This window comes from Carcharhinus amblyrhynchos, chromosome 23 (genome assembly GCF_965287045.1).
Source record: "Carcharhinus amblyrhynchos chromosome 23, sCarAmb.v2.hapA, whole genome shotgun sequence".
Classification (NCBI taxonomy): domain Eukaryota; kingdom Metazoa; phylum Chordata; class Chondrichthyes; order Carcharhiniformes; family Carcharhinidae; genus Carcharhinus; species Carcharhinus amblyrhynchos.
Window position 1 is genome coordinate 3,007,219 of NC_137346.1, and position 21,992 is coordinate 3,029,210.

The 21,992-nt window shown below is 40.1% G+C and overlaps 1 protein-coding gene across 2 annotated transcripts in view; it reads left to right on the forward strand.

Annotated features, from left to right (window-relative positions):
- ywhae1 (tyrosine 3-monooxygenase/tryptophan 5-monooxygenase activation protein, epsilon polypeptide 1) overlaps nt 1-21,589 on the forward strand; it is a 40,665-nt gene extending 19,076 nt beyond the window's left edge. The window contains exons 2-7 of one of the 2 annotated variants that reach the window (XM_080210832.1): nt 6,935-7,134; nt 12,066-12,172; nt 14,931-15,137; nt 15,730-15,866; nt 17,310-17,356; nt 20,590-21,589. In XM_080210832.1, coding sequence (XP_080066958.1) covers nt 6,935-7,134; nt 12,066-12,172; nt 14,931-15,137; nt 15,730-15,866; nt 17,310-17,317 — 659 coding nt within the window. In that variant the 3' untranslated portion in view covers nt 17,318-17,356; nt 20,590-21,589. The remainder of the gene's footprint in view (nt 1-6,934; nt 7,135-12,065; nt 12,173-14,930; nt 15,138-15,729; nt 15,867-17,309; nt 17,357-20,589) is intronic. The other variant, XM_080210831.1, reaches the window with a different exon arrangement.
- Nucleotides 21,590-21,992: the final 403 nt, after the last annotated feature.

The following is a 21,992-nucleotide window of genomic DNA, read 5'->3' on the forward strand; positions in this document are numbered from 1 at the left end:
CGACATTGAAGACACTGACTTGAGTCACTGTCTGCAGAATCTGCATGTTCTCCGAGTCCCTGTGGGTTTTCCTCTGGGTGCTCCGGTTTCCTTTCACAGTCCGAAGATGTGTGGGTTAGGTGCATTGGCCATGCTAAATTCTCCCTCTGTGAACCCGAACAGGTGCCAAGTGTGGCAACTAGGGGATTTTCACAGTAACTTCATTTCAGTGTTAATGTAAGGTTACTTGTGACACAAACTTTTTAAAAAAATATTGGTTTTCCTGAACAAATCAAATGGAATTGAACAAGCCATTAATGTTAGCCTGTCCAGTTTTGGAATCTGCCTGCAGGGATTCGTAAATGGTTCAGTGAATGTTCAATGTTTCTATCTACATATGATGTTCCCAGATTTGTTAAGCAAAATAGCTGTAGTAGTTCACTTTCTTTGGAGCCCTGGTTGTAGGTTCTAACTTGAGATTGCCACCTTTCCATCTTAAAGTATACTGAATTGTGTTACTTGCAAATAAACAGCCTTCGAACATTCATTGTTGAAATGTGTACTCTGAGCATGAAGCTACTTGGGTGAGGTATTTGGATTGCCCATCCCAGCAAGGACTTGCTGACTTTATAAAGGATGAGAAATGAAAGTAAATGAAATGTAAGAAATGCATACACAAGGTGAACTTCCTTCTGAAAATGAGCACTCTATTGAAACCTGAGAACTGTCTATTGCAATAGGTGGGTCAGAATTGACAGGTATTACAATGTGCTAGTCAGATGAGGGTCCAATTTAAAATATGAAATTGGCAAGTGTAAATTTAATCGTTGCTTGCCAAGAATGACTTGTCGCCCTGCTGATTATCAATTTGGGAAGTTGAGCCCATCACAGGCAGTTTGCATTTGTCCTGAGGCAATTGAGAGCCCCGGGATTAAGCACTCATTTTCAACGGTCATTTCCTTCCTTAGTCTGAGCTGTGCAGTGTTGCAAGAAATACTAGTGGTGCCAGCCTGCACTGTATGCTGATTTGGAGGAAGGACCCTTGGACTTTTCTCTCTATAGTATCTTTGAAAAATTAGATTTGCATATTGTACCTATGATGTTGAAATGTGCTTAAAAGCTAAAGAAACACAAAGGGTACTATTACTACAAGGTGCAAAATGAGAACATAATTTAGCCCTACATCAAACTAAAGATGGGTTTTTGCGATGCTGAGAACACCCTAATTTTGCCAATCTGCTGGAACATATGTTTGGATTAAATGACTTACAAATGTATTTGGTGCAGCCATTTTGCAAGTATATGGGTTCAATGCTGCTGATCTAACCAGCTATACACCCTGTCCACTCCTTTGCCACAGCACATGATTTGAAGTTTGCTTGATGAAGAAACAGGTTGGCAGAATATGGATCTTGCACATTTGAAGGATTTTCAACAATTCCTTTGTTAAAAATCCTTCAAATCCCACAAAGGTTGTGGCTGCAGAAAAGTCATGTTGACATTTAAAAAGGCATTGCATATAGGTGGGAATAGATATATCTTCACATTAATTTTCTAATTCATTTTATTGCAAATTATTGCTAGCAGAATTCTAACCATTGTTTTCATAAGGATTCAAATGTATATTGTAAATTTACTTCAGGTACTGCATTCAGACTTAATTGTGAATGGAAATAAACCTTGAAAAAATTCTCATTGACACATTTTGGTTGTTACTTTTAAACACACAGGCTGGTTGGAGTTTGGAACACTGGTTCACAAACAGCTATTGATATTAGATCAGTTGTTAATGTTGAAACTGAGTTTTTTTTAATTCTCTAAAGGTATTAGGGGATATGGGGCAAAGGCCAAAGAGATATAGTGTTGGGTGCCAGATCAAGTATGGTATCATTGAATGATGGAACTGGCTGAAGGTGCTAAATTGCCTCCTGTTCCTATAAACTGTTTCAGCCTTTTATATTACTGACTTTTTAAAGAATGTGCTGGAATTGCCTGTAGTACTCCAAGGTGATGTGGCCATATTGCAAGTGAAGTTGATTCTTAACTGTACGATCTGAGATTTTTTTTTGCGTGCAAAATGATGGGTGATATTTGGTTTAGGTTTGTGGCTGATGGTTACATCTGTACTAATGTGGCCCAAAATCAACATGCAATTTACTTGGCACTCCAATGTGTTCTTTGTATTTCTGCAATGTCAGGCAGCATAGTAGCACAATGGTTAGCATTGCTGCTTCACAATGCCAGGGACCTGGGTTCAATTCTTGGCTTGAGCCACTGTGCAGACTCTGCACATTCTCCCATGTCTGTGTGGGTTTCCTCTGGATGTTCTGGTTTCTTCCCGCAGTCCAAAGATATGCTGATTAGGTGCATTGGCCATGCTAAATTCTCCCTCGGTGTACCCAAACAGGTGTCGGAGTGTGGTGACTTGGGGATTTTCACAGTAACTTCATTGCAATGTTAATGTAAGCCTACTTGTGACACTAACAAATAGACTTAAACTTGCAATATAAAGGCAAATTGAATTTGGAATCAGCTTTGGGCTAGCTTGTTGAAGTGGAGAGTTTGCAGGATGGTTTCTAAACCCAGTTTTCCTGCTGCAGGGAGTGAACAGGTTTGGAACTGCAGGTTCTTTAGATGTTAGGGAGTGGCTGCTTTCTAGCTTTAGGCTAGGAAAGGAGACAATTGAACAAGACTCTGAATCTACTATTTGGGAGTTCTTCCTGCTTTGCGTGTTTATCAAGTGAGGTGACAGATTTCTCTTAATCTGGGATTCCAAATTCAGTTGTTACCGCATGACTTGTTAGCCTTTAGTTGGATCGAATCTTTTAGCTGGGGTGGTTTTATAAAGCTACGAATATTCCTTAAAGACATTTGATCAATCACAAAGCACTGAACTCACAATATTCAATCAGCAGGAGTCAAATGTTTCAAGGGGGGCAGGGGAGAGCAACAGACATGGGAAAGGGAACATCTCTTAAGCTAATATTTCGTGGACTTTTTGCTTAGTTCATTGTTTGTAGATTGAAACAACTCCATTCTTAGCTGTTTTGGTTCACAGGGTAGGAAATTGAGTATTAAAATGAAGGCTGCATTGTATCCATGCATAGAGTACTGGGACAGGGAAAAAGTGCTGCATTGGCAATAGAATTATTGCCTGGGCAATTTGTGGATTACAGTTTGGTAAAATGAGGAAGCAGCCTGGCCTGTTGGATTACTTTAATTCTTTCTGTTAGCAATGAGTCATAGGGCGGGGCATTCACCGGCACACTGGTTATGAATCAGCTATGCAGATCTCCTGTGACATTTGTTTCTACAGAATGCATTAATAAACTAGGGTGTATTTGTGTTTTCCTGTTTATTTGGTTCTCATTGTGACTGACAAAACTTAAGAGTTGTCAAACCTCGTCTTTGATATTCAGTTTAGGACTGTTGTGTTCCAAGAAAACTATTATCCATGAATTTCTCCATAACTGTTACCTGTACATTTTAGTGCAGCTGTTCCCTATGTCCTGTTTCAACATGTTTAGCTGTGATCTGGAACAATTTGTCTCCTGTGTACCAGTATGAATGGGACCAGTGATTTTGAACAGCACACTCGTGTAACAAGGCTATCGATAGCTCAGCAGAATGTATTTCCTTCAATAATTTTTCGGGGTCCATTTAAAATGAGCGTACGTATGGCAACAATACTTTGCAACCTTCCCTTGGAAAACTGTGTAGTTATGAAAGAATTCACAGGCTGGTTAACAGCCCAACAAGTGGGATGTGAACACTCCCTTGATCATATCCCATCAGCTGTTGAAAAGATGGCTACTTCCTAATTGGTGGGAGGGTTTATGGACTCTTGCAAAGGCAGGGGCATCGGCACCACAGCCACCAAATGAAAGCATTCGGCTAATTAATGTTAACTTTTCTTGTGTTTAGGACTAACTAGGTTTCCAAGTGGTCTGAGGTATTAGATGTCTGTCAGTAATAGTTTAGTCTTGTGTGTTTGGAAGTAATGATGTGGATATGCCAGCGTTGGACTGGGGTAGACACAGTAAAAAGTCTGACAACACCAGGTTTCAGTCCAACCAATTTATTCAGTTGGACTGAAACCTGATGTTGTCAGACTTTTTACTGTGTTTGGAAGTAAGCCAGCTGTTTATCCATTCTGTATATGAACCCAATAGAACTGCAGTTAATGTCTCTGGCATGAATGTGGTGTTATCGCTGGCTGTGTTTTCTAATGTTTGATTACATCCACCGTTTTGGTTCTGGTACTGTATTAGATTTATGCTTTACAAATACTGATCTCTTAAAGTATACGTAGTGTGCTGGTGACACCAAGTGGTAATCGAAGCCTGGTACATGAATTTCAACAATACTTAATGCCCCATTTATCAGTTTTGGGTAAAATTGCCTTTTTGTCTGTCTTATGAGCTGGTTCATGAAATAAGCCTGTAGTGATCTATTGACTAAATACAATATTTTCCCCTGTAATTTTTACCTCCACTATTAGATCTCTCATTTTCTAGAAGTTGCAACTAGCTGTGTCTCATCTAAAGCACTTGCCCAATAAGTAATGTTAGAAATAAGGCTGGAGAAGTGTAATGTGCACATATTGCATTGTATGGTATTGAGCTAGATCTCATATCGGGGTAGCTAGCTACATATTGATCAGTAAGCTTGAGTGGGGCAAGAGGAGAGTAAAGCATTTGAGATTCATATTTCTGACTATTGAACACACAGAAGACATACTGGTAGAGATAGGTTGGGTCTTCAGCTATGAGAGACTTGAGCAACTGTTTCTGTTAATGTTTGGGACTCGGAGGTCAGATAATGAAAGAAATGAGTTATATTAAGTTTTCTACTGGAGTTGAGGTAAACGTTAGCTTTAAATAAATAGTGTGGGGGAAAGATTAGGATGGAGCCCTTACATAGCATTCATTCAAGAGTGGTGGAAAGAACTTAATTAAATTTCTAAAAGGGAAGGATATTAATTTTTTTAAAGGAAGAGAGCTGGCCTAGGTGGGATAAACTGAACTCTTACTTTGCTGTGAAATTCTGGTTGTATGATTCTAAAATTGTGTGGTTTGCTCTTAGCTATAAGATTGGACTGGCCTGTGATGTACTCTGCTGTAAGACTAGCTTGCTGACACTAATATCAAAGTTCATACTGTGAAGATTGACTCTTTGCATGGAATGCTGAATGACTTACAGCCCAGTAACCACGCTTCGGCACAATGCCTACCATCGATTGGGGGTGTGGGGGGGGACTTCTCAGTTTGTGTTGGAAAGTCCAAATTATTTTGGTGAGGATAGGGAATGTGCAGCATTGCCCTGATGAGCACAATATCAGTAAATTAGTTGCAACAAATTTCAAAAGAAAACTGAAGAATGATATGCCACTGGGGTTGCAGCACTGAAATGAAACACCAATTAATCCTTTAGAACGCTGGATGTCTTTTGGAACTTGCACGTATGACTGTTGCTTCCCGGTCTGTGCAATACTTGTTTACCTTGTCTAATTTTTGCTATTTTTCAGCTGAGAATCTTCTTTCATACAAAAGGGTGAAACTTGCTTACAGTTATCTGTCCTAATAGTCAAATAGGTCATTATTGCATCAGACTTCCACCCAGTGGTGATTTTTGTTAGTCACTTTTCTGCTGTCCTTCGTTATAATCTTGCTGATTGGAATGGGCTGGCATGTGAAGGGCTGCTTTCTTTCCTAGAGTCTAAATCTGAATGTTAAACAGTTTTATATTGCTTGAGGTTTGTGTAATAGGAGTTGCCTCCTACTAGCATGAGTCTTTTGTATTATGTGAAAGAAAATGGTAAAGTTGCTATAGGCCCAGATGACAGGCTGCTCTCCCCTTTTGAGGGGGAAAGTTGACTCGTGGTGATTTTAACCTGAGGATCACCACACTTTAGGCAAGGGGCAAAGTTGAAAAGGCCTGCCTTTGAGTAACTACAGCTGATGCAGGACTTAAACCCACGCTTTTGGCTTCACACTGCATCATGAACCAGCCGTCCAGCCAACTGAGCATATTTGCACAATGAATGGCAATCTACGCTTTTTCATTTTGCCCATTCTCAAATTGCATGGAGTTTATAAAAGGCTGCATGCAGCATGGACACAATCTGATGTTGTATGCTGTAAGTGATAGGTCTAGCTTATTCAACTGTATTTGCTGGGGTAGAGCTTGATATGAGGGGATATTTCTGCATAAACATAGCCTGGGTGGAATGGGTAGAAGGTGTAACTTTGTTACCTCAAGGAGCCTTGAGTGCTTGAGTTTGTAAAAGTGGAGCTGTTGTGTGCCAAAGCAAAGTAACTGCAGGCATTTGGCCAATATATGGGTGTGGTGCACTGAGCAACTTTTTATGGGGTGCCAATTGTGCAATGTCTGTCCGTTCTGGAACTAAATTAGACGTAGAGATTGGACTTGTTGCTTAAACTGCACAGGTAATTGTTTATTGTGGGCTGAAAGCCCGATACAGAATAATACTACTGATTTTATGTACATTTTGATCAAATGAATGCAACTTGAAGTTTCTTGCTTTTGCAGGTTATTGGAAAAGTTTCTGGTGTTGCATAGAAATTTAGTTAAAACAATAAAAAAGTAATGATTGGATTACATTTTTACCGTTTGAAATGGTGTAGCAACTACATCATAAGATGGTATGAATTTCTAAAATGGTATATTGGAAAATAAAATTTCTGCTGAGAAACTAATGGATTGGTTTGGCTGTGTTTGGGTTTGTGTGGACATAGCATTTGGTGTGCAGTGTTTTACTCAATCTACTTTATGCTGTGAGATATCAGAACTTGGGGTTTAGATGCCATTTGCACTTTGGTTCTATTAATCTTTCTTCTGCCACTCCAAAATAATGAAAACTGAAGCTCAGTTTAAGAATTAGCCCATTATGCATTGATGATCACTAGTTATTTTGTTTCTTTCCTTGACACAGAAATGGTGGAATCAATGAAGAGGGTAGCTGGCATGGACGTAGAGTTGACGGTTGAGGAAAGGAATTTACTGTCTGTGGCCTATAAAAATGTGATTGGAGCACGGAGAGCGTCCTGGAGGATAATCAGCAGTATTGAGCAAAAGGAGGAAAACAAAGGTGGAGAAGACAAACTAAAAATGATCCGTGAATACAGAAAAACGGTAAGACGAAAAGGTTTGCCATCCATGCCTTACAAATTAGAGATGTGTGAAATAGCCAGTATGTCAATTGTTTCTTGGCAACAGGTTGGTTACTGAGTCCACCAAAGAAACTGGAAGTGAGTTTAAGCTGGTGAGTTTGATTCATATTTCAGTATCTTTTTAGAAAAAAAAAGTCTCATCCATGTTGATGTCATCCTACAAAAACATGCATTGCAGTAACTGCAGATATGAGGAACAGTAACCTACCAGGTAAGGTGATAGAGGATTGACTCTTGCTGCCTTTCTGAGGTTAACTAAGCCATTAGTTGTCAAGGCAACTGGATATGGTAATAAAAACAATCTTGTTGGCATTCACAAAAGTTGCGAATTCTTTTATAAGGCAATACAATAGACTAACCTTTTATCCTTGAATTATGTTCTAATGGAGGCAGTTACTGTAATAACCAAATATATCAGAAAAGGCGGAAATTCATTCCAGAGAACAAAACTGACTGAAGAACTAAATTCATTCTTTGCTTCTGTCTTCACAAAGGAAGACACGAATGATGTAGCAGAAGTTCTGAGAAACACGCTTCAGTGAGGAGCTGAAGGAAATCAGTTCTCATAGAGAAGTGGTTTTGGGGAAATTGATGGTATTGGAGGTAGATAAATCTCCAGGGCCTGATAATCTTCATCCCAGAGTATTTATGGAAGTGGCTCAAGAAATAGTAAATCCAATGGTCATGTAATTTTCCAAAATTTTTCAGACTCTGGAATGGTTCCTATTGTAAGCCTGCTATTCAGAAAGGGAGATGGAGAAAAAACTGGGAACTACAGACCAGTGAACCTATTGTTGGTAGTAGGGAATCTGCTAAAGTCCATGAGCAAAGAATTGGAAAGCAGTGGTATAATCAAGATGGTCAGCATGGATTTAGAAAGGGCAACCGTGCTTAACAAATTTATTGGACTTCATTGGGATGTAGCTAGTCAAGTTGACCAGGGAGAATCAATGATGTGGTTTATTTAGACTTTTCAGAAGACTTTCAGCGAAGTCTCACATAGCAGACTACTGTGTAGTAGTTAAAGCACATGGGATTGTGGGTAATGTCTTGATGGATATCTAGTTAGCAGACAGGAAGTAGAGAGTTGCAATAAATGGGTAATTTTCTCATTGATAAGCAGTGACTAGTGGGGTATCGCAGGGACCTCAAATCAAGAATCCCAAATGTTTGTTATATATTTTCATGATTTGGTTGCAGGAACCGAATAAATTATCTTCATATTGGCAGATGATACAAAGTTGGGTGGGATGATGAGCTGTGAGGAGAATGCAAGATGCTTCAGCATAACTTGGACAGACAGTGAACGGGCATATGCATGGCAGGTGCAGTATAATGTGGATAAATGTGAGGCCACTCCTGGAGTACTGTGTGCAGTTTTGATGACCTTATCTGAGGAAGGATGCCCTTGCTATAGAGGGAGTGCAGCAAAAGTTTTCTAGGCTGTGTTTCCCTTTGGAATGCAAATGAGGAATTCTAATTCCATGTCCAGTAAATGTGAAAATACTAAGAGGATTTGAATCCCCTCATGGACATTTGAGTTGTGGAGTTTAACTCGACTGCCAGATAGAAATTGGGTTGAGCAAAAGCTTCAATCTAATAGTTTTGTCAACTGTGGCAATTTGATAGTTGGCAAAGCACCCACAGGAGTTGAGCAGGGACCTCGTTATTACATTTTCATGTTCATCTTCTGACTCAGGTATGATGCTGTGGTGATTTAAATAAGCTGCTGATTGGAGTGACTGCTGTAGTTTAACTGCAAACCCAACCCTGAATTTTTTTCAGTTAAGGAAAGTCTACAGCCCCTGGTTTTTGAAAAGACTTGCTGGCACATGAACTCAGTAATTTAAACAAGTGCTGAACTTGAGATACAAAATCTTAAGATACAAAAAGTTTGCTCCAGCCACTAACATCAGGTGGGCCTCCTGTGGCAAATCTAGGTGAAAAGCCTGCCTCTACTTTCCTGCGTTCCAGTTGGGAGTTAGTTAAAATATACGCTTAGGTAGGTGGTGTATGTCTCAGGTTATACTGCACTTAATTTCAGATGCAGCACCAGGTCCTACTTCTGTAATCTAAAGCAGTTTTCTAAATATGCTTAGGAGTGAGTGTGGGTAATGAACCAGCTATAATAAAATCACCTACTTGTGAAGACAAATGGCTTGTGTTGGGAAAACTTGAGCCAGTGTACTAAATCTTAACTTTACTGAATGGCAGGCTCCTAGTGCAGCTGGTGCTCAGATCAAATGAATAGTTTTTCTAGGAATGCGTTATTCCTGTGGGAAGAGGAAACAAAATCCCCAAATGCTCTGGTTGAAAGTTGGCTGCATGAACTTTTTTTTCCATCAATCTAAACTCAAGCTTGGAACTTTGCCTGATGGTGTCATTGAAGTAGTCAGTTCAATGTTTTATATTTAGGAATGTGACATATGCATCAGGCATTTTGTGTAACAGTTGACCCAGGAAATTCTTCAGTCCTGGGAGTACTTCTTAAAAAGTGTGTGTGAATGCTCAGTTATTCAGTCTTTTTTGTCTCTGGTCTAAAAGTGCACATACTGAATTTTGATTTTTTTAAATTCATTCATAAGTGTTGCTGGTTGACACAGTTTAAAAAGTCTCAACACCAGTTTAAAGTCCAACCAGTTTATTTGATAGTAAACCCACAAGCTTTTGGAAACAGTGTTCCTTCGTCAGGTGTGTGGAAGGTTCTGATCAGAAAAGGGCACATAGAGACACACGGTTTACAGAATACTGATTAGAGTGCGAGTCTTTACAGCTAACCTGCTATTCATAAGCACATAAGAAATAGGAGCAGGAGTCGGCCATCTAGCCCTTCAAGCCTGCCCTGACATTCAGTAAGATCATGGCTGATCTGAAGTGGATCAGTTCCAGTTTCCCGCTTTCTCCCCATAACCCTTAATTCCCTTGTCTATCAAAAACTTATCTACCTGTGACTTAAATATATTTAGTGAGTTAGCCTCCACTACTTCAACAGGCAGAGAATTCCAGAAGTTCACCACCCTTTGAGTGAAGAAGCCCCCCGCCCGGTGCCCTCTAGCCCTGCTATCCTTTCTAAGCGGGAAGAATCTCTCTACATCTACTCAATCCATCCCCTTCATTATCTTATACGTCTCTGTAAGATCCCCCCATATCCTTCTAAACTCCAACGAGTACAGACCCAGTCTGTTTAGTCTCTCTTCATAGTCCAACCCCCTCATCTCCGGTATCAACCTAGTGAACCTCCTCTGCACTCCCTCCAAGGCCAGTATATCCTTGCGCAAGTGCAGCAACCAAAACTGCACACAGTACTCCAGCTGCGGCCTCACCAGTACCCTGTACAGTTGCAGCAAGACCTCCCTACTTTTATATTCTATCCCCCTCTCTTTAAAGGCCAACATTCCATTCACCTTCTTGATCACCTGCAGACTGGATTGTTGCGACTCGTGCACAAGGGCCCCCAGGTCCATCTGCACTGTAGCATGCTGCAGCTTTTTGCCTTTTAAATAATCCCTCCTACTATTATTTCTGCCAAAGTGGATAACCTCACACTTGCTAACATTATACTCCATCTGCCAGGTCCAGATGGAGTATAATGTTAGCAAGTGTGAGGTTATCCACTTTGGCAGAAATAATAGTAGGAGGGATTCAAGTCTTAAAGATGCAGACAATGTGGGTGGAGAGAGCATTAGGCAGAGGTTAAAGAGATGTGTATTGTCTCCAGACAGGGCACTAAGTGAGATGTTGCAATTTCAGGCAAGTCATGGGGGTTACAGATAATGTGATATGAACCCAAGATCCCGGTTGAGGTTGTCCTCGTGTGTGGAACTTGGCTATTCTGTCTGGAGATGATACACATCTCTTTAACCTCTGCCTAATGCTCGATCCACTCACGTTGCCTGCATCTTTAAGGCTTGAATAGCAGGTTAGCTGTAAAGACTCGCACTCTATCAGTATTCTGTAGACTGTGTCTCTATATGCCCTTCTCTGATCAGAACTTTCCACGCAGCTGATAAAGGAACAGTGTTTCCGAAAGCTTGTGGGTTACTATTAAATAAACTGGTTGAACTTAAACCTGGTGTCCAGGCATCTCCACATGTTGCTGGTTGGCCATCGTTTATTGTCCATTCCCAGTTGCTCTCCAATTAAGTGGCTTGTTAAGCCATTAGACGGCATTTGAGACTCAACTACATTGCTGTGGCTTTAGAGTCACATGTAGGCCAGACAGAGTATGAACGGCAGATTTCCTTCCTTAAAGAACCTTAATGAACCAAATAGTTTTTCTGACAATCAGTGGTTTTGCGGTTATCAGTAAATTCTTAATTCCAGATTTTCTCCTGTCAGATTCCACCATCTGCATGGTGGGATTTGAACCCAGGTCCACAGAACATTAGTTTGAGTGTCTGCATTAATGGCCTAGCGATAATACCATTAGGCCATTACCTCCCCATCTTCACCATGTTAGTCTGGATAGCAGAGATATTTACCCACACTGGATAGAGGTTAGCAACAACAAATCTGAGGGGACTATTCTGAGGGTTGCTTGTTGCAACTGCTGAAAATGGTTTTGAGCTTTGGTGAAGACAACCTTGGAGCATTTGTCATGGCTGCATGTGAACAAAAGTAAAACAAATGCACTTCGCCACTGTTGCTTGGAATTCACAAGTCTTGAATTCTATGGCTCATGATGGTATTTCTATGGCTTTCTATACATATTTTTACAAATACATAACGAAACTATTATTTCCAATTGAGGATACTTTTATCTGGGTGACGAATGATGGTGTTCCTTTTAATTTATACACTCATGATAAAGTAACACAGATATATTTGCAGTAAATAATCTTAGTCTGTGAGAGTTTGATCTCTGAATTGTAATTTTAAATCTTATAATTTCAGGTTGAGGATGAGCTGAAATCAATTTGTAATGACATTCTGGATGTACTGGATAAACACCTCATTCCTGCTGCCAACTCTGGAGAATCAAAGGTTTTCTACTATAAAATGTATGTACTGAACATCTCTGGGCATGGCTAGGAATGTGTTGGTCATTTTGCCCATTGAGCCTGCTCCCCCATTTAACCCTGATCATGGCTGATTTTCTACCTGAGTGTTATCTTCCCGCACTATCCCCATATCCCTTAAATGTCACTAATGTCCAGAAGACCGTCCATTTCTGCTTTGAGCTTGATCATTGATCTTCATTAACTTTCTGGAGTAGATAATTCCAAAGATTTGCCACCTTCTGACTGAAGAAATGTCTCCTCATGTCAGCCCTAATTGGCCCACATCCTGTTCTTGAGAACGTGTCCCCTGATTCTAAACCATCCTCTCCCTAAGCCCTGTAAACATTTTATACACACATTCCTCTAAATTCTAGAGCATACAGGCCAGTCTCCTCAGCCTTTAGGACAATGTCATTATCCCCAGGATTAGTCTGGTGAACCTTCATTGCACTTAGCGTCTACTGCCAAAATTATACACGGTATTCCAGGTGTGTTTTCACCAAGATTCTAAACTGCAGCAAAACTTTATTTCTGTATTCCAGTCCCCTTGCAATAAAGGCTAACGTATCATTTGCCTTGCTAATTGCTTGTTGCATCTGCAAGTTAGTTTTCATAGAATCGGTAACTTATGAGCAAGAACACCCAGGATTTGTTGCACATCAACACATCTCAATCTTTCCCCATTTAAGAAATACTCTGCATTTTTGCTTTTCCTACCAAAGTGGATAACTTCACAATTTTTCCACACGTTCCATCTGCCATGTTTTAGCCCACTCACTTAGTCTGTCTAAATCTCCTTGAAGCTTCTGCATCATCCTCAACTCCCATTCCTACCAAACTTTGTCATCAAATTTGAAAATATATTTGGTCCCCACATTCAAATCATTAGTATAGGTTGTGAAACACTGATGCTTGCAGCACACCACAGCTTGCCAACCTGAAAATGAGCTGTTTATCCTTCTTTTGGTCTGTTAATCAATCCTTAGTCCATATCATTATATTTCTTCCATCCCGTGAACTCCAATTTTGCTTACTAACCTGTGTAGGACCTTGGTGAAAGTCTTCTGAAAACCCAAGTCTATCACATCCACTGGTTCACCCTTTTCTGGTAGCATCATCCACAAAGACTTGTCAAAAACGATTTGCCTTTCACTGATCCGTGTTGACTCTGCCCAATCTCATTATTTTCTAAGCCACCAGTTATCACATCCTTCAGAATTGATTCTAGCATTTCCCTAATATTGATGTCAAGCTAACAGGTCTGTGTAGTTCTGTTTTCTCTCCCTCTGTCTTAAATACTGGGGTGTTACTTGCTGCCTTGTAATCTGCAGGCACTGTTCCAGAATCTATAATATTGTGAAAGATGACCATTAATGTATTCCCTATCTCTGCAGCCATCTCCTCCAACTTTCTGGGATATAGATCATCATGTCCAGGGGATTAGTCAACTTAGAGCCCCATTAATTTCTCCAGCATTACTTGTTTACTAATATTTCTTTCAGACCTTTAAACCCCCTTGTCACTTGGCTTCAGTGTTATACGGAGGTTTTTGGTATTTTCATCCTAACACCAAGTATTTGTTTAGTTTCTCTGCCGTTTCCTTTTAATACCCTTTATAAACTCTTCTGTAATGAGCCTGCATTTGTCTTTAACCTGTTCCTTTTTGCATGTCTATAGAAGCTTTTACAATCTATATTTATATTCCTCTAGTTTAATTTCATATTCTATTTTCTTATCAATTTCTTGGTTCTCTTTTGAATTTTAACATGCTGCCAATCCTTAGGCTTACAGTTTTTTATTTTGCAGATTTATATGCCTCATCTTTTGTTCGGATAGAGTGCTTAACTTTGTTAGCCAAGGTTGGATCACTTTTTCTACTGGCTTTTTGTACCTTACAGGAAAGCAAATTTATTGTAAATCCTGCATCAACTCTTGAAATGCTAGCCATTGTCTCTCTTATACATTTCCATGCTGAAGCATGGTGACCTGTAACTCATTAGACTTCAAATGACTGTGATAGTTGTTTATTGTTACTGTTTCCCTGTATGTTCGAGTGCTACTCTACTATAGCAGAACCTATGGCCAGGGATATTGACTTTTTCTGCCAGCCAAAAGAAAGTTGGCTAAGAAATTGATCCCCTCAGATTAGCCTGGCAGGTAAAGCCACTGCTTAGTATGAGAGTGAGGCATACTGACTTTAGGGCCCCAGATTGAATTACTGGTCTCTAGGTTAAGTGTCCTCAACTGAGAACAGCATTTGAGGGTATTGTAATGAGCTAAGTGCCCTAGTTGAGAGGGGGAAGAATAAATTAGTCAAGAATCGGGCTTCTGATCATCATAAGCTCAGAAATAAAACATGGTTTTCAGTTGTGCTTATGTATTCTGCTATTTCCTATCAAATTCCAGCTCAATTTGGCGTATTGGAGGTGGGGGGGGTGGGGTAGCAAATGCAAGTTTGTTCTTTTCAGTAGTTTTATTTCTCGTGAGTATCAGCATGTTTCTGTACTGTTCACCATTTTTCAGAAGATGGTTAGTAGAAGGTAAGGGGAAGGTGAATGGTGAACTCAGAATATATAACACTGATTCAGCTGATCAGTCACCCAATGTTTAGACGGGTGATGTGTTGCTGGCCCTTGCTCTATTTTTCAGTAAAATTAGCTTTAAAGCTATATTACAATGAAGAACCCATTTGTTAAAAGTTGAAACCATTATTGTGGCTTTACCAGGTTTTGTTCATTAATTTTTGTCTTGATTACAGGAAAGGTGATTACCACAGGTATCTGGCAGAGTTTGCAACAGGGAATGACAGGAAGGAAGCAGCAGAGAACAGCCTGGTCGCATACAAGGCGGCTAGTGATATTGCAATGACAGAACTTCCGCCGACACACCCCATCCGCTTAGGCCTTGCTTTGAATTTCTCTGTATTCTACTATGAAATCCTCAACTCCCCTGACCGTGCCTGCAGGTATGTACAGGACAGACAAACTGGAACACAAGGTGTTCAGGCAGACAGTTATGACCTTCTCAAGTTGCTGATCCATGTTATGGATGCCCTCTGGTATCTCTTCTGACCTCTTGTGTAGAGGCTGAGCAGTCACCAGTTTCAACTGTGGAGGAGGCATGGTGTCAGCAAGTCTCAATTGAGTGCATTCGGTACTGAGTCAAAAACGTTCAAGCTCCATTTCAGCCTGATATTTAGTGGAGTACTGAGGGATTGCTGCAGTGTTAGAGGCTGTTCCTTTGAGATGTTAAACTAAGGGCCTGTCTACTTTCTTTTGTGGTTCAGATGGATGTTAAAAAAATCTTGTGGCGTATTTTCAAGGCATTTCTCCTGGTGTCCTTGCAAAATACTGCCAAAACAGATGAACAGACCATTCATCTCTGCTTTTTCTGGGAGTTAGCTAGAATGACTGCTGATTTTACTCAGTGAACCACAGTGTTGAAAGAAGTAGACTGAATGTTAACTGTGTTGAGATTGAAGTGCTGTGTGCCAGTCGAGTCTGCAAGATCTTAAAGTTGGCTGCAGCAACAAAATAACATGCTTTCCTCTTCCCCAGATTGGCAAAGGCAGCATTTGATGATGCAATTGCAGAACTGGACACCTTGAGTGAAGAAAGCTACAAGGACTCTACACTCATTATGCAGTTGTTACGTGACAACTTGACACTATGGACTTCAGACATGCAGGGAGATGGTATGTAACCAGAAGTTACTGATTTCCAGGGACCTTATTTTTATACAATGAATGCAGTAGATTTCCTATTTATTTTGCCAGTGTTCTTTTCCACACTCCTGCTGAACTAAGTTGGAGAGGGAGGTCATGTTAATTTAAGGTGTTTAAATATCTGCTCCAATGACTTTGGGGAATCTTCAGTACAAATACTGCAAGGATTCCCTGTGCCCATTCAGCTGCAGTAGCCAAAGAAGTGGAGGAATCTCAGAATTTCAGAGTCATGGAATTATGTTGCAGAAGGAGGCAGTTTGGCCCATTCTGTCTGCACCACCTTCCAAATGAGCATTGACTTTCTCCTACCTACCGTATTTCATGCATGGGTGTATTCAAAGTGAAATGGGAAGGAAATTGAGACAAGCTACTGGCGTCTGTCCTAAGATAAATTTTAATTCTGCATTAGCCAAACATTACCAAACATCAGCAGCTGATTAACCTCATTCAGTCGCAAGGACTTGTGCTCTAGTCTGTACATCAGACTCAACAATTGAAGTTGACAGTTTAGCCCACATCAGCGTTTTAATGTTGGAAGGGTTAAAAGTTTGATTCTTCTTGGGCCTGAGACTGATGCAAAGGCTCCAGTTTCTCTCCATCCCACAATCATGTTACTTATTTCGACAGAGGTTTATCTATTTGCTGTTGCTTTAATGAGCTGTTAACCTGTACTCCACAAAGTCTCGTCATGATGTTGTGTAGCTGGGGCTAGGTTAAATCACTGATGCCATGTGCTGGTGAGGGTCCTGGCCAATCAAGAAAGAGCTTGTTCACTGGTATGGAGTTAATAGTGTATTTTTGTTTAATCTGCTGAATGATACTTTTGAGAGTACCTATTCTTGCTTCATACCCAGTGTCTTTTACTGTTGGACCTGAGTATTAACTAAAATAGATTGTAATGAGGATGTTGGCTGTAGGTATATCCAGCAACAATGAATCTCTGAATCCCTGTTGTTTACTTCTGAAACTAAAATATTTAAACAGCCAAAAGTCAAATCACAATTATTTTGTCTCTTTGGGACAGCTGAGCTATTATAGCTTTTTGAGCTTGTTATGGGACCCATTTTACTCTCTTTAAAACAAACTTCTTATTCTGTTTTTGGCCTGTGTTTAGATTCTTAATTCAAACTTCTGTCCTGGGATTTCACTCCCAAGGTGACTTGTCTCTTTCTCTCGTGGTATTGACTAAATATGTCTGCATTTGGTTTCTGGGTGAATGATCACTTTCTGAGCCTAGTTACACAAATAGGTGTGGAAAAAACAGTCACTTGATATAATCATGCACCTCTCCATTTCATGGAAGAATCTTTGTTTTAATTTTCATGCACCCTTTGTTAAATACTATTAAATTTCCCTCTTGATCTTACATTCACATTCCTGTTTTTCTTCTGTTCCTTTCTCCTTCCTAAATAGATTCCTAAAGGATATGAACCATTCATTCCCCCTGTAATCTTTACTTTGTAAGTCATTCAAAATGCCAAGTAGTTGTCATTCATCCAAGATGTCACAATACCATTTCAAACCTAGTTTTTAATGTTGCATTGTTGGAGTTTTATCCTGGAGAAAACAGCAGAGTGCTGGGAGAATATATCATATAACTTGCTGATCTTGGTCCTTTTTGAGACTGCTGCTATGAATTGAGATTGTAAATAGCTCATATTGCGGCAGTTGAGACGAGGTACTACCACCTACGCTATCTCAAATTGGCAAACGAATTAGCATATGAAGATCAGATATATCTGCTTCTTCCCTTCCTCTATCCTAGCAGCTTCTTCAAAAATGGCACAACCGAAGCTGTGAGAAGGGGTGTACATAGATTTGAGTGAGAATAATTTGATAAATTTGCAGCAAAAAAAACTGCACTCTTAACAAATTAGTGATAACCCAATAGAAACCTGGACCAGTAAGGGAGGAAAGTTTGAGTTTGTGGTTTTCATACTTGTCTGGTATTGTGGCATCTGTCCCATCCTTGCATTAACCTCTGTGTGGCTCTCTCACAGCTGGATCTGACTCAGCATTCTAGTTAGAATTGGGCATAGTTTGAGGAGCTGTATTTCAACATGTGGGCATGCTCGTACTTTCTGTGGTTTCAGTGACTCATGGTTTTCTGCTATAATTTTGTAGTTCCATCTATCACCATGATCAGGGCAAATCGGTTTGGAATACTTGTAGCCCTGCATCATGGACTGTTTTCGTTTGGGGACCTTGTAGTTTTATTGCATCGTAGGAAAGATGGTCATGTGTCCTGAATCTGGGCATGCTCAAGACAACTGGTTATGTTTATATTTAATCTACTTATAATGCTTGGGCTTGTTAGTGTGCTTGCTGTTCGGAAAGCTGTACTATCTCTGCAAACTAGTCATGTCTTTATCCTATTTCATACACAGTAGTGATTTTGTGAGGTTGGGTGAAGCATCCCAGGTAGGTCAAAAGCCGCCAGAGATATTTTAATCATTTAATCTCTCCCAAATGGAGATTACTGCCAACGCACTGAAATGGATGGTCTAAAGAATCTTCTACTAAAACCAATAATGGTTAATTTAAATTATGGTATTTATTATAAGGCCATAGAGATGTAATACTTGCAAAGCTTTTGGTGAGCGCTTGTGTTCCATCATCATTTGGGTGCATGCTAGAATTGCAAATAGAAACAGGTAATCAGGCACTCTTTTGCACCTACCTTTCAATCTGAATTAAAACCCTGCACTTAATTTTCCTTATGTGAGTAATCCCCAGTATGCACAGATTTTTCAATCAAGAAAACTCACTCAACACCGGATCAATTACATGTCCGAATGATTAAACTTTACAGCATCCATTTGCATCGATTTGTCTGCATCAACCATCGTTAAATTGTCTGACCAGCCTGAAATTGTGAAGAGTCTTGTGTTTTGCACTTGTCAGCAGTGAGGCTACCAATAATTAATTTCATATGCATGACTGATTACTTCCATTATTTTGGATTAGCTTGAATCCCAGGTTCCAGGGGAGGAGAAAACAGCACTAACCTGGTGGTGTGTGCACATATTTTATATCAGTTGCACCAAAATGTGCAGATTCTGGCAGTAGGAAGAGTTATTTTTCCTTTGTATAATTTCCCTCAGTCTTTCTGATACAAAGTAATTCTGGTCCATGCATTGCCTTTGACACTTGATTTGAACATTAGACCTAGTATAGCACAAGAAGTGATGCACTATGCTGTTACGCATTATACTTCTACTTTTAAAGCTGTAGTTCGTGTAATTGGTCTGATCTTTTTGGTACCTCTGATATAATTTTAAGCAAACTTCCTTTCTTTGGCTAAAAGCTGGTGGAAATGCTGTGAACGTACTTACGTTAAAGCAACACTGGAGTTAAATCATGGTAATGACCTTTATTTCAGAAATCCAATTGCTTTCAGCCAGGGAAGAAAATGATGTTCACTACTCTATCCTACACTCCAGTTCTGTTTTTTGGTGAGAGTGGAATAGTACAACATTGATCAGCTTTCAGGACTGAATTGGTATTGGTGCATCCTGCAGAATAGTGCAATCTCCAACTCAGCTGGAGATAATGCTTAATAACCTGATAATTCCAGCAACCAGTGCTTTTCAGTAGTTAGGCAGGTGTTGGGTGAGTTAATCAGTGAAAATATGGTGCTTAGTTGCGGCTTGAATTCTTGATGCAAGTAATACTTCCCTCTCTTGCAGCAAGATTTGTCCGAGTAAGCTGCCCAATGTTTGCAGGCAAATAAATGCTTCCTAGGTAGTAATACTAATATCCCTCCTGTTCCCAGATAAACTTCCAGAATGCATATGTTGAATTGAATTTAACTTCTGAAATAGAGCTCAGGGAGCTGCTACTCCCAATGTCTCATTGGCTTAAATAATTGGGGCTTAATGAGCTAATGTAGCAAACTACAGACAATGTTTCCCAGAGGTAGTTAGTGACCCTTTTTGTGAAATTCCACCCTGTGCTATTTTAATACGTATTAATCCATTCCACAGTAAGCTGGCTAATGTCCATGTTAAAGTAACATGTCGGCAGGTTAAGCTTTTATACATTATAAATTTCTGGCCTTTAGTCCCTTATATTTATTTGCTTATGCTTGAAGTTTAGCATTCACCAGATGCTCCAGTCATGTTACTGGTCTGAACATGGATTTAGTGCCAGGAATTTATAACCTATTAGTTCCTTTATGCTGTGATGAATACAAATCCCCCGAAATCTTGGGTGTAGTTTTAAATAAATTATGCTCAAAGCATAAGTTCCTGACTGTTCAAACCCTGTTCATTTTCGATTCTGCCTTCACGTGTTCTTCCAGCTGAGGCTGTATGTCAAGCGTTTACCTCTGTGTCATGTACAGAACTACTCATATTATTCCATTACAAGGCCCCACGTAGTCCTGCCTGCTTTTGGGTTTGGAGTGGGGGACTGGTTGGAGAAACTTCAGTTGTCTGGTTATTAAATTTGCTTGACAGCCGACCAGACTTGGAATCTGGCTCACTTCTTGGGATTGAAGAACGTGAGGCCGTAAGTGGACGATGGACTGGGGCAAATTGCCCGTGGCATCGATGGCTGGAATGCAACAGCTAATCTTTAGAAAGCTGCATGTATCTGAAAGCTGCTGCTGAGAATGCTGTAGCTGGTGTATTTAGATATGCTGCTACGAGTAAATTGATTCTTTCCTCTTGCCTCATTCCTTTCTGCGCAGGTGAAGAACCAAGTAAAGATGTGGTGCAAGATGTTGATGACGACAATCAGTGAGAAGACATGGCGAATGAGAAGACCCTGTCTGCCCCTCTCCTGTCCCTCCCCACAGTCCTAGTCCAAGCTGAGAACCAGTAAATTTGATGTTGGTGCTGGACCTCAGAATTAGCTATGTGCCCTTTTGGGTTCAGAGGATTATTTTTGTTTTTTTATTTTTATTTTTTACTTGTTTAAAATAAAATCTAAAAGCAATGCTGGCTCTCTATGGATGTTTAACTGGGACCTGCTTTCTGATTAGATACCATAATTCTTTGGAAATCTTTTTGAATAAATGTTCAATTCTACTTAATACAGCTTTGTGAATAATTGACACCTTTTTACCAGTCGAGATCTGAGCAGTGAATTTGAATTGGTGGCCAGTCACGAGTTGCAGTGACTGGCAACCGAGCCCCACTCCTCGGTGTGCTATGATCCCCCTCGGCGTTTTAAATGTGTTGTAAATACAACACATCAAAGCATCATATCCCTCTTAGCAACTGCATGTTCTTGGTTTGCTTTTCTTTTATTCCCCAAAAATGTACTTGCATCAACCAGTGTGGCTAAACAAATAAAACTATTGTGAGCAGTGAAATAGCTTGCTCTTAAGTCTGTGAGCCTGATGTGCAGAGTGTTTTCCTTCAGTGCATTAACCCTGAAGATAGCAGATGACAGTTACAATCCATGGATAGTCCTTTGCTGTTATTTTTTTGTCCATCCTGGCAGAGCAGGTCGTGTTTGAGCTGCTGTTAAAGCCTGCATGCTTAAAACAAGTTTTGTTTTTTTTCCTACCCACTCCTCCTCTTTCCCCCTTCCCTTCTCTTTCTCTCTTTGTTCAGTATGTGTAACTTGAAGCTAATTTGTACTACTGGATATATCTGACTGGAGCCACCGATACAGATCTGTATCCTTCTTACTGAAACACAGCATGGATTAATATTAAACTTAAATAAAAGAACCTAAATTAAGATCTGTTTTGCTGTTTATCCTGTCTGTGACTCTGCGTTGCCTGTTTTGCAGAAATTGAGAGCATAGTGTATAAGCAGATTAATTGAAGGGAGAAGTTTGTTGCTGTGCAATATCCTCTGTCGTTGGTCATTGGGTGCCAGAATTTGAAGCAAGATTGTGGGGTGTAAGAAAGGTTAGAGCACTTCGTTGTTTCAGAAACTGTTAGACTCACTGGCAGCACATGTTCTGTTGGGAATTTTGTGCTTCATCATGTGGCAATAGTTTGGGCTGTTGGTGATTTGCAGAATCCAATGCCATCTACTCTCCCCCCTAATGTAGGCTGGCTTTTAGAAGGCTGATTTTTTTGAAAGAAAACAATCATTCCCCCCTCAATCTTTTGATCAGTGCTGCTTTCAATTCTAT